Source organism: Haliotis rubra, unplaced genomic scaffold (genome assembly GCF_003918875.1).
Source record: "Haliotis rubra isolate DU_JTF1 unplaced genomic scaffold, ASM391887v1 Scf188, whole genome shotgun sequence".
NCBI lineage: Eukaryota > Metazoa > Mollusca > Gastropoda > Lepetellida > Haliotidae > Haliotis > Haliotis rubra.
The window spans coordinates 1,010,546-1,027,415 of NW_025765869.1; the positions used below are offsets into that span (position 1 = coordinate 1,010,546).

The window sequence follows — 16,870 nt, forward strand, 5'->3', positions numbered from 1 at the left end:
TGTTTTTATTCCTTTGCTGAATGTGACGTTATAATCAATTTCGCATCAGGACCCCAAGGAGCAAAGGATGGCTTCTTAATAACTGCTTTTCAAGAAATCATTGGAAATGTGATGGTAGTCATGCACTGACGATTCACATTTCAGCAAATTGTCTCCGTATCTGGCACAGGTTGTGATGCTCAATATGAAAAGGTAACATCGCATATCAGCCTCTGTGATATTAGTTTGAAGTAGGCACACTGTAGAGCATGAAGAACGTTTGTCGTCACAACTGTATCACATGAAAAGTAATGTTCCCTACCAAAGACATAAACAACTTCCTCCAGTGAATATACGTACGAGTTCATGCAAAACGCATCTGTATCTTTATGTTATGGACAGTATTCTTGTCTTCTTCTTTTCTGTGTACAAAGTTGATATCCGCAATAACGAACACTCCGTGAAACAAGAATCGTCTGAATAAAACCTTGCAAATGTACCCTGACCTGTAGATGTATGTCAGTATGATGGTTGCGTCCTTACACCCGGATATGCAATGATGTGAGGTACTCTCCAGCTTTGTTAATAAAATATGGATAAGCTACCCTGATGGTAGCACGTCTTAAAGGCCGTCCACCACAGTTTATCATTTAGACCACGGCATGAGAGAGTTAATCCGAGTCTCTACGTGGTCTTTCACACTGGTCCAACTGTCACCAAGTGAACTCGTCCTGGAGATCGTCAACACGGTGACAACACGCCACTCTTCCAGGATACGCGTATGTCATGGATGTGAAGCAATTACAACACTGCGACCGATCAGTTACCCACCCAACCTCCTTCCCTGGCAGGATCACGTCTCTCCGGTTCTGTTACATCATTACTGAGTGCGATGTTTACCCAGATACAATTACATAGGACATTCCAGCCTCTCCACATTCATGAGCTAGGTGAGCTAATTTACCTTCATCACAATAGTCAACAGTCACAGGTAACGTCGTTAGGGAGGCATGTAAACAGCCATTACCTATTGTTGACGAATAAATGTTGTACTTTTGAAGGTGTATGCAAAGGGTGCCGATAGCGGCGAGTGATAATGGGACCATAAATTGATCTCTGAAATTAGATTTCAAAGGTAAAGATGGTGGATGGATGTTTTAGCTGTTACTGTTGCTGGGTCGTACTTTGCTCTTCAAAACCACACGCTGGTAGTTACGATTCGAACCAGAAGTGATTGTAATGTGTACAGGTATGAAGCAGATTATATGTTTCACACGTGGAATATGTGTTATTCAGTTTAAATGCACTATTATTGTGTTTGGGATATGCAAGTAAGATATTATATCTAGGGTAAATCCAATTAACCGTCCCGTGAACAATCCCACTTTTCTGTCATGATGTCAAACCACTTACGTCTCGTGTGAAAATCGACTTTTGTCATAGTGTTAATCCACTTTCCTGCCAATGTGTAAATGATCTTTACTGCCAATTTGTAAATCCATTTTACTGCCAATGTGTCAATCCACTTTACTGCCAATGTATATATCAACCTTACTGACAATGTGTAAATCAACTTTACGGTCGCCGTGTCTATCCACTTTACCTCAACTGTGTAAATCCATTTTACTGTAAATCCATCTACTGTCACTGGTGAATCCACTTAACTCTCAGTGTCAATCCACTCACCGTCACTGGTGAATACGCTTTACTTTACTGTGTCAATCCACCTACTGCAGTAATTCACTTTTCTCGCGATCTGTTTCAAGATGTTTCAGCCGGATAACACGCTGGTTTTGGCCTGAAATGCGTTCAGTTTTACGTAGCTTCAAACATTCAGCAGCAGTATGTCCTCCACTGCTTTTGTCGATTTTACACGACAAATGGTGCTGGCCCAAATCTTCAATGTATAGACGCCCTTCGTGAACAAGATCAATCCACCCAACATTCCATCAGCCTTTTGATGCATACTATTGGCCTATTTCTAGAAGACAATACCAGTCCGCCTGTGGGTACGCCCACAGAAGATACAACTTTGAACAGTGAAGTATAAATCTCTTTCCTTACGGGTCAAATTAAAAATATCACAAACAAAGGTAGCTCACGCACCTCTCAGCGTTTGTTCAAACACCTTGTGACTCTTCCTTGTTTACTCTACCATTATGAAGTCATTCTCCAGTTCTGTTATCAGGAGTTTTCGAATCATCGTCTCCTGTTCGATAATCCAGCCCCTTCTCGTAGTACACGTTTGCCATCACTGTCCGTGATCTCAAAAGATAGCAAACTGTCAAGGAGAAACTTGTGCTGTTTGAGTTCGGGACATTCCGCGTTCGTTTTCACGACTGCAGTTAATTCCTCTTTTGTACCAACTGGTAACATAGGCACCCACGTGATGAAACTGGGTGGTGACTGAATAGACAAGTGTACTGTTGATAGATGGTGAATTGTGTTTTAGTAATGCAGAACTTAATGTGATTGAGATGAAACTTCTGTATGAAACTGTGGACAGACCATGTTTAGCGAAAGTAAGTTTAAATTATAAAATCATAAATGTGTCCACATTAAACATTACTCAACCCATTCTGTAACGCCCGAGCAGATCCTCACTCACAAATCTGGTCCCCAAAAAGCCTATTGTCCAAGTAAAGTGAGAAACAAGCCAATATAAGCGCTATAGTTCTATTTACTTTGACAAAAGAATTCATTCTACACGTTTGTGTTTAGATAATGTTATTCATTTTCAATTAAGCGTTATAAATCAGTTTTATACGTATTTGTAAATGGTAACTTGCATTTGAGTGAGGGAGTGAGTTTAGTTAATTGGCACCGCTTTTAGCAATATTCCAGAAATATCACGGCGGGGGACACCATGAATGGACTTCACACATTGCACCCATGTGGGGAATCGAACCAGGGTCTTCGGCGTGACGAGTGAAAGCTTTAACCACAATGCTAGCCCATCGCCCACATGCATTTGAACTTTCTCGGGTAGTCAAAACGGTTAATTACAGGAGCATGAATTGTCATTGTGGCTCGTACCTCAATGAATCGAACGATCACGATTGACTAAACATGTCTTACTCGGGGAGTAAGTAGACGTCCAGATGCTGTGATAATTGTGGAGTGAGTGAGTTTTGTTGTCCGCCGCAGTCAGCAGAGTTCATGACGTCAGGTATGAATACATATAGTCAGTCAGTTCTTAAGACACACACGTTAACAATTCCCAACATCGATATTATTGCAACAATCACTGGATGATGAAGATCTTTGTTGACTCGTATGGGGATTGGGAGGTCACAAGGTCAGAGAGGATTGGGTTGTCATTCATTATATCAATCACTAGCCCATCTGGCGCTACCAGTCAGATAACAAGCAAATGTGCTATACCTTACATATTGCTGACTGCGGTGTAAACCAACACTCACTTAATTAAGGCTTTGACTAACTTTCCGAGTTCTCAGTTACTGAGACTCTGCAGTAGAACGACAGCAAGGCTATTATTCAACGGGTTTATGGACTGCAACTGCAAAACAAAATGGGAATAATGTTTCTCCACACTGAGGGGCGGTGGTTTGATTAATACAATTTGTGATTTTCTCATTCATTCATCTTTCATCGATTGTTCAATATCGATCAGTGATATCGCAATTATACCCTCAATAAAGTTATGAATATAAAGTAGATTATTCTTACAACAATTACAAATTACTACTTTGTGTGGTCACAAATTGGTATCCTGGAACGGACGCGACGAGAGAATATCGACAGTGCCTCGATACCTTTTTTTCAATATGACAATTAGTGTCTGTAGAAATCAAGGAAATGTCATGATGTGTTTCATATCGGCTACAATATAGGGCCTATTGTTCAACATACAATGACGTATTTCATCTGTACATGCACCATGTACTTTGATACAAGACGATGATTAATGCAGTCTGGAATATACGAAACCTTGGCAACTAATGACATGTGACAATAACTTCGAAGAATGTACGTTTCAAATGCAAGGCATACAGAGACGCGAACTCGTACAGTGTGACGTGAGCGCACACTACCTTCTGGAAAATACACTTGCTTTTGGAGGAGTCAAGGTCACAGTTCGATATCATATTACATTACATGAACAGCGGTTCTGAAACTTCGTGTTTCGGGGTGGGGTGGATGGCGTTTTTTTGCAATTTCAAAAGCATATAATTCTAAATTGATGATAAAAATAATTCATAATAAAATAGTCAAATACTGATGAATTTTATGTTCAGATGGCAACATGTCACCTGTTGATCCACATACATCCTAGTGTATGTAAACATAATTATCATGCTTCAGAAAGGTGTGGGGTTCCCCTTCCTCTTGACCGAAGCGGGCATACTTGGACAGTGAATGAGTGAGTGAGTGAGTGTGGTTTTACGCCGCTTGCAGCAATATTCCAGCTATATCACACCAGAGATGGGCTTCACAAATTATACCCACGTGGGGAATCGAACCCGGGTCTTCGGCGTGACGAGCGGACGCTTAACCACTAGCTACCACACCGCCCCACCTGGGCAGAGGTTGGCGTAACAGTATCACTGTAGAAACCATTCTCAGCCACATCAAATCAGCAATGACACTGGTCGACAGTAGATCTACAAAGGAAGCACTATCTTAACTTGTTACAGTTCGTGCAGTGAGAGGTTAACATTTTTTTTATGGACGCAGTTCACTCACATACGCGTAGCCGTTGTTTACGGCCCGCAATAAACCGTGCATAAACAAGGCAGACTTTGTACTATTGTCCAACTATCAACACGGGACAATATATACGTGTTGGAAGATTTGAAACCTTGTAAGTCGATTTCACTTCAAAGAGAACAAAGGCATTGTGTCTTGATGTTAGCAATGAATAACAGTAGTCCATTCACCAGCTTTTGTGTAATAGAGTGGAGTTACAAGTAGGATGACGGTGAAAAGAACCTGTATTTTGCGTGAAAAACATGGCGATATTGATTTAACTCCGGGGTAACATAATATCTCTACAGTTGGTAAGTTCAAAGTAACGAGCAAATTATCAAAGCCATTGCTCACACAAAAACATTGCATAGTTACATCGGTATTAGCTGAAAGTGAGTTTAGTTTTACGTCGGTTTTAGCAATGTTCAAGCAATAGTACGGCGGGGACACCAGAAATGGGCTTCACACATTGTACCTATGTGGGGAATCGAACACGGGTCTTCAGCGTGACAAGCGAACGCTTTAACCACTATGCTAACCCATCGCCCCGCGTTAGCTCAGAAAGTCGTTAAAGTGACTGGTAATGTTATTTCATAATTTACAAGTATTATGGGAGCAACTATTTGATTTTCCAAAGTGGAGAGGGATGGGGTATATAAAACATTCAATCCACTCTCTTTTGGGAAAACTACATAAGCCTTGCATTATAGTGCAAAACATAATGCTCTCCTTTCTTGCAGTGAATGTACATTTACGGATCAAACAGTCACATTTCAAATTTATGCTAAAGAGTAAATCACCTAATTGTGTTTGACGTACTCACTGAGTTACTTTAATCATAAAGAAGATACATTGATCTCAAACCAACTAGACGTCTTGCACAAGTAAGAATTAATCTGTGCAGCGATGAATTCACTGAAGAATTGTTGCATAGAAGTCTTTTCTGCGGCCTCACGTGTAATAAATCTCAACCCAATCATATTTTTTTCCTCTAATATGAAATATATAGGACGCTTAATACAAGATCATAATTTACTCCTTCTTTAAAATGTGATGTAGTAGCTTTTAACTGTCGCAGTATATCTAATGGACCTTTCGATTTAACGTATTTTGTCAGGTAAATATTTTGAGAAAGTGACAGAATCGATTTACAGTTTTCTTAAAAATATAAGTAGCAATCTTTCCTGTACTGGATGTAGCCACGGAATGATAAATTTACCACGATGTTTGATGTAACGTTTGGTTGATTTCAAATTGCAAAAACAGATAAACCAGAAAAAATATATCTAACGATTTTAGAAAAAAATGCACTCCTTTCTTTCAGAATTAATATACCTGCGTTCTCAAAAGTAACCTAAGTGATCCTGGATGTCCGTGATTCAGTCTTCTTACAGCACCTTGGATTATCCCGTCACCAGCCTGTCTGTTCAAGTCATTGATCTCTATTTACCCGTAATTCATTCCCCTTCCAACGAGACAGCAACTTGTCATTTATCAGACCATCTGGCCGGTGACGAAAGTGAGTGTATATTAACATATAATTAATGTTCGATTTGTGATACGGTTTAGGCTGGCTGTTTGTAATCAACATGATATCGACACAACCGCAGAGGTGCGTTGAGGTTAATTACTAGGTATCGAGATAATACGGTTGTTGTGATAAGGGACGACGGGTTCAAGCCGTCAAACCTCCATCCACTTTTACAGTCTATTTTGACCTTTCTCAAAAACTGTTTTTCAGATATATATATCGAACAGATATATAAGTGTTTCTATTTGAACACAGCACAGCAAGAGAGGACAACTCTGTAACACGATCAAATTACGAACGTATCATGTATGAATGAATGTCTGAATGTCTTAATGAATGACTTGATGAATGAATTAATGAATGACTTAATGAATAAATCAATGAATGAATTAATGAATGAATAGTTTTGATATAGATAAACTGATCTTTAAGAAAAGTGTTTTCAGAACATGTGTTTTTATGACAAATGTCAAACATGACATTCCATTAACTTAATGCTGATACAAGTAGGTCTTTGACACAAACCCTCTCCATTTTGGTAAACCGCACATATCCGGACCACAACTTGACTCCTGTCAGCTCTAAATTTACAGAGACGATTATTATCTTCTAAATGGTGTTTTAAATAAAGCTTTATCACAATATCCCCTGTAAAAGGAGATCGTTTTCAACTTTGACCGATCGACCATGAAATACAACAAACAGACTCATAAAATTATTAATCTGACCTACGTCGACGAATAAAACAGGGAATAACAAGTAGTCATGGAGACAAAATCATGTACATATTATGTATGCCATGAAAAGTAAACACTATCCACCTTTAATTATTAAGGACACACGTGTAGAAAATCAATACTTTCAAACCAGAAAACAATCTTACCTTAAGGAGTTCTTTCTCATATTGGTTTACGATATTTTTATCCTCGATGGTTACAATTGATCACTGCATAAACAGCCTTGTTTGCTATTGTCCAGGTGAAACAAACAATAGCTTGTGTATCCAGGATATGTAACCACTCCACACGTGATAACGAACGAACACAAAGCGTTATTAAACCACTTCAATGGTGTCCGAGAGTCACATCCAGCCACACTGCTATGTAATAAAATGACAGTGTAAATGGACTAAAATCTAGACGAAAATCTCAGTTTTCCATAAACGCATGACTCGGCGTGTTGGCATGTGACATCACCAACACCAGGTAAACACAGACCTGGGAACACCTTAATTCGATCTAATTACAGGGCATACACTCTATCAATAGCATAATTAAAGACCAGGAAAAGCTAAGCGGATTACACGAGGAGTAAGATTCGAGCAAGTCTTAGTTAGCCTCGCGGACTAATCTGGCCTTGTCGATACAGAGTAACTACATACCTATTTACATATAGCTGTGAAACTATATTAACTGTGTGAAAATGATCGAAAGGAAGATCCTATATTCAATGTGTCAATTAAAAGATCAGAATGTATGCATGTCACAAGCAATAAGATTACTTGATATATTTCATGACTAATATGTAACATACACAAGTCATTTGCCAAAAAGGTGAAATAACAGACATGTTTGACACTTAAAAAAACATAGCCGACTGACCTTGAAATGTCGTGCTCAGCGTGTGACACCCTTCTTAACCTAACGGTTTCAAACGCTTGGATGTAAAGGAATGAAGGAGTGAGTGAGCATGGTTTTACGCCACTTTTAGCAATATTCCAGCAATATTCCAGCAACATCACAAGAAATAAGCTTCACACATTGTACCCATGTTGGTAATTGAACCCGGGTCTTCGGCGTGACGAGCAAATGCTTTAACCACAAGGCCACCCCGCCAACCCGTAATGTAAAGGAAAGTGCTTACATTAAATCTGCTCATTAAATGGAAATATGGGCTGAAATCGTGCAAATTAGATCAAATTAATTCAAATTAGTGCATGGCGGAGACACATCTATTTGCCAAACCTGCTCGTTAACGCTAAAACGAGGAAACATCTTTCATGTAGTTGTGTACAATTTGACTTTTAAATGGTGCATGTTCATGCTCGAATGGTTCTGTATATTATACATGTATGTATTTATAATTTAGTATGATCAAAGGTTGTACAGAAAATGTTTTAAATGTCCAGCATAAAAAAAGTGAGTAAGTGAGTTTAGTTTTAAGCCGCACTCAGCAATATTCCAGCTATATAGCGGCGGTCTGTAAATAATCGAGTCTGGACCAGACAATCCAGTGATCAACAACATGCGCATCGATCTACGCAATTGGATACGATGGCATGTGTCAACCAGACAGCGAGCCTGACCACCCGATCCCGTTAGTCGCCCTGGCTTGCTGAAGACCAATTCTAACCCGGTAACATATGTAGAGACTGAGAACGTCCGAGGGAGTATATTAGGAATGGTAAAATATGCTGTTGCCTTCACAGACAGTACGAGGCGACACATTGAAGGTGGTCAGGCAATTTTCAAACGTACACACAATTCGTACGTCCAACCATACCAGAAGTAATTGCACAAGGCCACCAGCAAACACTATGTTTATAACATAGCACGTTAGGCCCAGTATATAAGATGAATTTGCCAAATCCGCGTTGGAGACTTGGTCGACTTGGACAGACAACTGATAGAAACAACGTAAAGTGCTGGTTGGTTCCTTCTGTGAACATACCACACAATATATGGAGAATGTGAAAATGTACTTTGTTTACAGCTGTGAATATGGAGTTAATAAACATAATCAATATATCAAGGTTTTCACATTGTGTTTTATGACATGTACGAGTGAGTGAGTGACTATGGGTTTACATAGACTAACAACTAGTCTCTGAAATGAACATATTTTACTGAAAATAGTTCATAATAAAAAAAAATATAATATAATGAAAAGAAGCCCTGAGACTTTCTTCGGAAATCTAGACTTGCCACATTTTCTAGACTTGCGTGGGCTTTCTTGGATATATTCGCTTTAGGGTCTGTACGACAGACTAGGTTTTACGCCGATTTTAGCAATATTCCAGCAACATCACGGCGGGGGACACCAGAAATGGGCTTCACATATTGTGCCCATGTGGGGATTCGAACCCGGGACTTCGGCGTGACGAGCGGACGCTTTAACCACCAGGCTACCCCACCGCCCATGACATGTACGAAACAAAACTTTAACCTGAGGATTTGTATTTGAACCAGACTGTTTCTTCAAAACATATTCTTTGATCTATGTTTCGTTTGCAGTTTTCAACATTTCAGCTGTGCGGAGTCTGACGTCAAACAACCCGGGCTGGCCAAGACTGTTGTGTGGTTGGTATTATGAGCACCCATCTAAGCAGTCGGGATTAGAACTGGCACCAAGCATCCCATGCTGGTCGTAAGCTGCTTAATTGATGGGGTGACCAGGCAAACTGACTTAGTTGATTCTTTGACCATTGGCCCCATTATTCCCTTGCAACCTAGCCTACACAAAATTCTAATTCTGTTATCTTCCACGCCTGTTAAGAGGTACACGACACGACAAACAATGTCATGGTGTATTTCTTACCTGTTCCAAATTACCATTAGGGCTAGCCTAGTGGTTAAAGCGTTCGCTCGTCACCCGGGTTCGATTCCCGACATGGGTACAGTGTGTGAAGCCCATTTCTGATGTCCCCAGCCGTGATAGAAAGAGTTCACCTTCAGTTTTTAAAACCTCTACTTCATAGTTCAAGCTTTAAGGTGAATTTAGAAGATGTCCATTGTACATAGCTATTTATAAAAGAGTTATTTCCTTCTGGCATAAACTTGCAAGCAGTATGCAGTCGCGTAAACCTTCCCAGGTTCTTTATGCTTCTATGTCCATAAATATTCAAGATATTGTAAAAACTAATACATGGTTTTCTTTTATCAAGTCATTTCTCGATAAATGTGGCCTCTCACACATTTTTGAAAACCTATCAATCTGCTCAACATCATGGCTTGCCTCAATGGTTAATACAACACTAACAGATCAATTTCACCAATCTTGGCTCTCAGAAATTGATGCAAGTTCAAAAGGCGTATACTACAGACTTTGATTTTGAAAACAACCTCTACCTTCCTGAATCAATTTATATACCAATTCTACGCTTCAGACTAAATAATCATAAGATGCCGATAGAGACAGGCCGATATCTAGCAATTCCAAGGGAAGAACGTGTTTGTCAGTTGTGTAACTCACCTGCTGTTGGTGACGAGTTTCACTACTCACTGAAGTGCGAGGCTCTTAACCAACAGAGGGTGCAGCTGACTAATAGGTATTATTATGTCTGGCCAAATTTGATAGAATTTAAAAGACTATTGCTGACAAAAAACCTTAGAGATGTGAGAAACCTATCCAAATTTATAAACGTTATCTTAAAAAGTTGCTTATTATGTCCATCAAGACTTTTCGTTTAATATATCATCATCATGTATATGTACAGTTTTTATATACTCTATATCAATAAGGGACTAATATACTTGTACACAAATATCAATGCATGATGGTGATATTGCTGGAATATTGCTAAAAGCGGAGTAAAACCAAACTCACTCTCTCACAATTATCTGATGGAACTGTTGCCACTCGAGCACCCATCACAAATACAGACTGGCAGCTGTAATCATCTCAGATTAACCCATTCATCATTAGCGTTGAATATCTCGATGTGAGAAGCCCATTTCTGTTGGAATATTGCTAAAAGCTGCGTAGAACCATACTCACTCACTCACTCACTCACTCACTACTATTAAACTAAATCCTATACGTGTACGAATGTTATATCATGAGTACAGATTCATGTATATGTTACATGGACAAGTACGTATGACACGTCGATAAACAGTCTACTACTAAACCACTACCCTTGGTACTTTTACTACTAAACCACTACCCTTGGTACTTCTACTACTAAACCACTACCCTTGGTACTTCTACTACTAAACCACTACCCTTGGTACTTCTACTACTAAACCACTACCCTTGGTACTTCTACTACTAAACCACTACCCTTGGTACTTCTACTACTAAACCACTACCCTTGGTACTTCTACTACTAAACCACTACCCTTGGTACTTGTACTACTAAACCACTACCCCTGGTTCTTCTACCAAGAAACACAGCATCTTCATGATTTGTTCATTCGGGAGTCTTTGATAGGGGTGACTGTTATCAGTACTGCCCCGCTTAAAGGGGTTTCAGTTTCGGACAACATTTCAATAAGGTGATCGAAGATTCCATACATTACTATCACCACAAGTAAGCATTTACACGTGACCAGGACGAGCGACGGTCTAGTTTGCTGACAACGATATTTTGGCGTCATGCTGTGTGGGTAATTACTGATGTCTGTCTACCGGTGAGTGATTAGGAAAGAGATTTGTGTAGTGGTTTTGTGTTCGTATAGAGTATGTTTCTTGGTTAATGTACAACTCAGCAATATTCCAGCCATTTGACAGCAGTCTGAGAAAGAATCGACTTAGCACTAGACTGACTGACTGAGTTTGGTTTTACGCCGCTTTTAGCAATATTCCAGCAACATCACCAGAAATGGGCTTCGCACATTGTACCCATGTGGGAATCGAACCCGGGTCTTCGGCGTGACGACCCAACGCTTTAACCATTAGGCTACCCCACCGCCCTTAGCACTAGACAACCCTGTGGTTGACATCGTGAGTGAGTTACAGTACAACCAGAAATTATTGAGAATTTAAAGATTGTAATTTTTTTTTATTATATTCACTCATTACTCACGTATTAAATGTGAATATTAGCAGAACATAACTCCAGATTGAAAGACAGGTGAACAGTTAGTATTTTGTCAAGTCACCATGGGCAGCAATGCAGGCTTCAATGCGGCGGGGCATACTACTGATCAAAGAAGTTAGAAAGTCGAGGTCCATGCTGTCCCAATATCGGACCACCTCTTCTTTCATATTTCAGCAATATTTGACAGATTTTTCTTCTTGACACTTTCATTCATAAGTCCCCAAACATTTTCTATAGGATTTAGGTCAGGGCTATAGCTTGGCCAATCTAATAATGTCATATGTTGGGTCCGAAACCAGGCCTGTGTATGCTTTGAACGATGTTTTGGGTCGTTGTAATGCTGGAAAATCCACAAATTTCCATAGAACACGTGAGCAGATGGAAGTAAATGTCCCTCGAGAATATCTGTGTACCGTTCACTGTTCACATTCCCTTCAAATACACAGAGGGGCGTTGCCCCTAACACAGATATGCCACCCCACACGTTAAATTTCGGACTGTACTTTGGGCGCTGATACAAAGGTTTTACAGTTTGTTTGGTCCAGAATTTCAGTGTATTAGGAAACAGCCACACAGAACTTTCATCTGAGAAAATCACATTGTCCCAGTTAAAATGTCTATGCTGTAAGCACCAGTTTAACCTTCACTCCTTTTGTTCAGGTTTCATGATCGGTGATGGAATTCCTCGACTTTTCTGCCTACCCTTTGTATGCAGCTCAGTTCTAATTGTCTCCTTACAGAGAGCCACAGTTCCTCTATCAATCATATCCAGCCTTAAGTTTTCTAAACTCCTTCGTTTGTTTTTAGAAACAAATATACCAAGCCGCCTCCTCTCACTGACAGTTAATTTTCGAGGTCTACCTGCGCTTCCCTGGTGCTCAATGCCATATCCATTTGCAATATTTTTCAAAACACAATAAACAGTGGACAAAGGGATGCCTGTTCTACTTGAAATCACTTTAGCTGATCTGATGTCCTTGTTATAATACTCTAAAATCAACTTCCTCTTCTCTTAATCATCCATACTGAGGATCACTGAAAATGTCGTCTGCTAGCAAGTACACAAAGGGAATAACTCTTCACAAACTAATGAAAAGGATTAGCGGAGTTGTCTCTCTTGAATGAAAGCAAGCACTCGATAGCTGGTCAAGGTTATTTATACTAGAACTCCAATTAAAAAATATTTCTAAAATTCTCAATAATTTCTGGTCATACTATAGTTAGTATGGTTTTATAGCACTATTTCCTCAACATCACGGCGGTAAGAAGCTTGCCACATCGTACCCATGTGTGGAATCGAACCGAGGTTCATCGTGACCAGCGGACACTTTTACCTTCAGGCTACCTCGCCCTTGACACCAAGAGCATCGATAAACGTAAATGACATACGATTACACGCGTACGCAAGGAGACAATTGCAAGTCTGCGAGCCTAACCACTGGATCCATTTAGTAGTCTTTCATAAGAATACGTTGCTGGGTACCTCAATCACTCCAACTACCACCACGGGTATATATACGCACCACCACGGGTATATATACGCTGAGGGGGGTGGGGTGGGGAGCAGTGGGGTAGCCTAGTGGTTCAAGCGTTGGCTCGTCACGCCGAAGACCCGGGTTCGATTCCCCACATGGGCACAATGTGTGAAGCCCATTTCTGGTGTCCCCGCCGTGATGTTGCTGGAATATTGCTGAAAGCGGCGTAAAACCAAACTCAGTCAGTCAGTCTGTCAGTCAGTATACGCTGAGGGAAAACATGAGTATGTCAGTGAGTGAGTGACTAATCGGGGTTTATGACAACTTTGAACATTATTCCTGTTATGTCACAACCTGCCTGCTTGACGTGGTTGGAATACCCACACACCATGCACACCATACACTAGTATCCTGCCGAGATGCTGCTCTATACTGATACTTGTCGCTGTTTCTCCAGATTTCGCCCATGGCTGACGGTCGTGGAACACATGGTTCATTATATTCAAACGCAAGGAAGTAACATTATAATAACTGTCCATGTATCCATTGGTATCATTTAAGTACAATACCAAAAAACTGACGAGCAAAAGAAAGTACACAGGCGTAATTGTTGCTGCAATTCCAAATTTGCGTTCTAACTAGTAAAATTATTGAAGACCACTGATTGTATAGAAAGCAACCATCATGTTTCATTTGCCAAAATGCAACCAAAAACATTTGTACGTGTTTTGCACGAATTTTCGCAAAATTGTGATTATTGTTCCATGCACGAACACTTTTCTTACAGAGGGTTTTATAACCTGTTTGTCGTGAAGACTGAACAATCACTTGACAAAAATCTCACGAGAAAATGCCAAGATTGACGTTGGCGTAACGAGAACGGGCCACAGGAATGTCGCAAATTGGTGCTTCCAATAGCCATATTGCAAGGACATTGGGTTGCACAGGACAAGCCATAATTCGGCTGTTTAACCGTTTCAATATGACAGGCCAGACATGTGATCGACTCAGAGGTGGACGTCCCAGAGTCACAACACCCCAAGAGGATCGCTATCTGTGGGTTATTTACCTACGTAACCGGATGTTGACGGTGACGTCGTCAGCAGACGCATCATTGGGTCATCGCGTGAGCCGATTCATAGTGACAAGACGACTTCGTGCTGCTGGCATACGGGCCTACCGACCGTTGCGTGGAATGGCCTTGACCTTCCAGCAAGACGTAGGAACCGTCTGCAGTGGTCATCACTACATCGCTGTTTATTGTTACAATGTCATTTTGCTGATAAAACACGTGTATTGTAGTGCGCTTCAGCATAATTTTCCATTTCATCAATAGGTTTCGTTAGATTTATATTATTGAAGAAACACAACCTGTGGACTTTCTTTTGCTTGTCAGTTTATTATAGGAATTACTTTTCAATCCAATACATTCTTCTTTAAATTCACCCAGAAATCAATTGAACAGTATTTCTGTCTTGAGGAATAGTATTCCTATCACAAACTGCAACTGACTGCATTATCGGTGACAATGGAACATATTTCAAGATATCCGTAGTATGGACGAAGGACCGAGAACAGGCCATGACACCCAACACTAGTATTAATACATACTAATCCTGGGTGATCTACTGTGAGAATAGATTTAATGAGGTAATTATGAAACTGTTTAAAGAGCCATATTACTTACTGGTCTTTCTTCCCACTGGTATTTGAAGAGGTGGACTTCGGCCTTTCGTCTATGGTCGACAGGGAGAGGTTACTTCTTGTTGTCCGACGACTCGACATGGTCTTGATGAAATTATTTCAGAACCCTTCACAGTTAATTAACGTTACCATCCAGTTCCTCTCTTACGAGGTATCCATGTTTACCTGAAGTCTCTACCACGCACATATGACAAGGATTTTGAATGTTATCACATAAATGACCCCAGTCAAGTATCCGCTATTACGGAAAGAAAATTACTTCATTGTAATTTCAGCTTCTCGGTATGGATCAACAGGCGTAATATTGGAACGAAGAATACCATTCCTGTGCTCACTGCTTTAGTCAAGTGGTCCGACGTAGCAACGCAGGTGAGTGATCTCCATACAGGGCCCTATAACACGTGCCCCGTATGAACAACCGTCAAGTGATATCCAACAGTCAATGCAAGATTAATTATTCCCTTGTCAACTCCTATGAAATACCCTAGGAAGGCAGATGTAGGCTCACCCCTAGCAATGTATATAGTCATTGTAATAGAACCGATTCAAGAAGGCTGCTTTCAGACCTGTATATGTATCTGTTAGTCGTGTGTTGGTGTGTTGTCGACACTGTAGTATTTCACGTCGATCAATCAAAAACATTGTCAATAACACTGACTTGAATACTATGACTGTCTTACACAAGGGAATGGAATTGATCTTTGGCGTATATATGGATTAGAGATACTCTTAATCGCCTCGGAACTCTTTCCTAGGTCAGCTAATGGCCGCTGCATACGGGCTTTGGCTTAATCACCCGGATATTCAAAATGGCGAGCTACCAATGCGTTCTATGGCATACCTTGCTCATTAAGACTATAACGACATCAAATCCGTGAGGTAAATCCCGTGGGAATTTCGGAAAAATGGGGCGGGTAATCGAGACGGCTTTGATCTGCCAGGTGAATTTGATGAAGAACGTCAAGGAGGGGACTGGCCTTTCTAAGCCAAGTCAAGTAATTACTTGAAAGACAAAGCGGTCTGGTCTGTAGGCATTAGTAGCTGACATTAAGTAGACATATTAGGTACACGTTCAGAAATACCTTCAATGTTAACGGAATTCTCTTCTCTCGTAACGCATAAGGAGGCAGAGGTGAGGTGAGGTGAAATTGGGTTTAACGTCGTGCTTGAGAATATTTCGCTCATATGACGACGTGCATGCGTGTGTATGTGTAGGTGCGGCTGCTTGTACTAGCCCAGACTTAAGCTGGTTTTATAGTGCTAGCCCACTGAGATACCATGCCGCAGTGAAGCATGGCGCGGTGGGCGAACTGGCTAAAGCGCCAGGCTAGTGATCCAGCGAGCTTGAGGTGACGGGATCGAGCCCACCTGTGACCGGGTGTAAAAACCTTGGAGTCAACTTTGTGTGCAGACTCTTTCAGTGTTGTCACAACCCCTAGTGTACAGTACACAACCCTGTGCACTTAAAAGAACCCACGAATCCGTTGGTATATGACCAGATGGTGGCCACATGAATACGTGCAAACACCAAGTTGCGGGTACAGCAACGTGCAGTAAACTTGGACAAAGTACTGTGACTATGTGTCCCAGTCCACCCAGCTGTGAATGGGTACCTCGTAAGGTTGGAATGCCCTATTAACTCGGTGCGCCTAGTGGCTGCAAGAGTTGTATGCTCCCCAGGGAGTTGAGATTGACAATACGATGTGCCGT

General features: G+C 40.7%; 1 protein-coding gene across 1 annotated transcript in view; it reads right to left on the reverse strand.

Annotated features, from left to right (window-relative positions):
- The window catches only part of LOC124274141 (androglobin-like), a 126,858-nt gene extending 111,548 nt beyond the window's left edge, over window positions 1–15,310 (reverse strand). The window contains 1 exon segment of the mRNA XM_046709466.1: window positions 15,144–15,310. Coding sequence (XP_046565422.1) covers window positions 15,144–15,241 — 98 coding nt within the window. The 5' untranslated portion in view covers window positions 15,242–15,310.
- Between the last annotated feature and the right edge of the window lie 1,560 nt (window positions 15,311–16,870).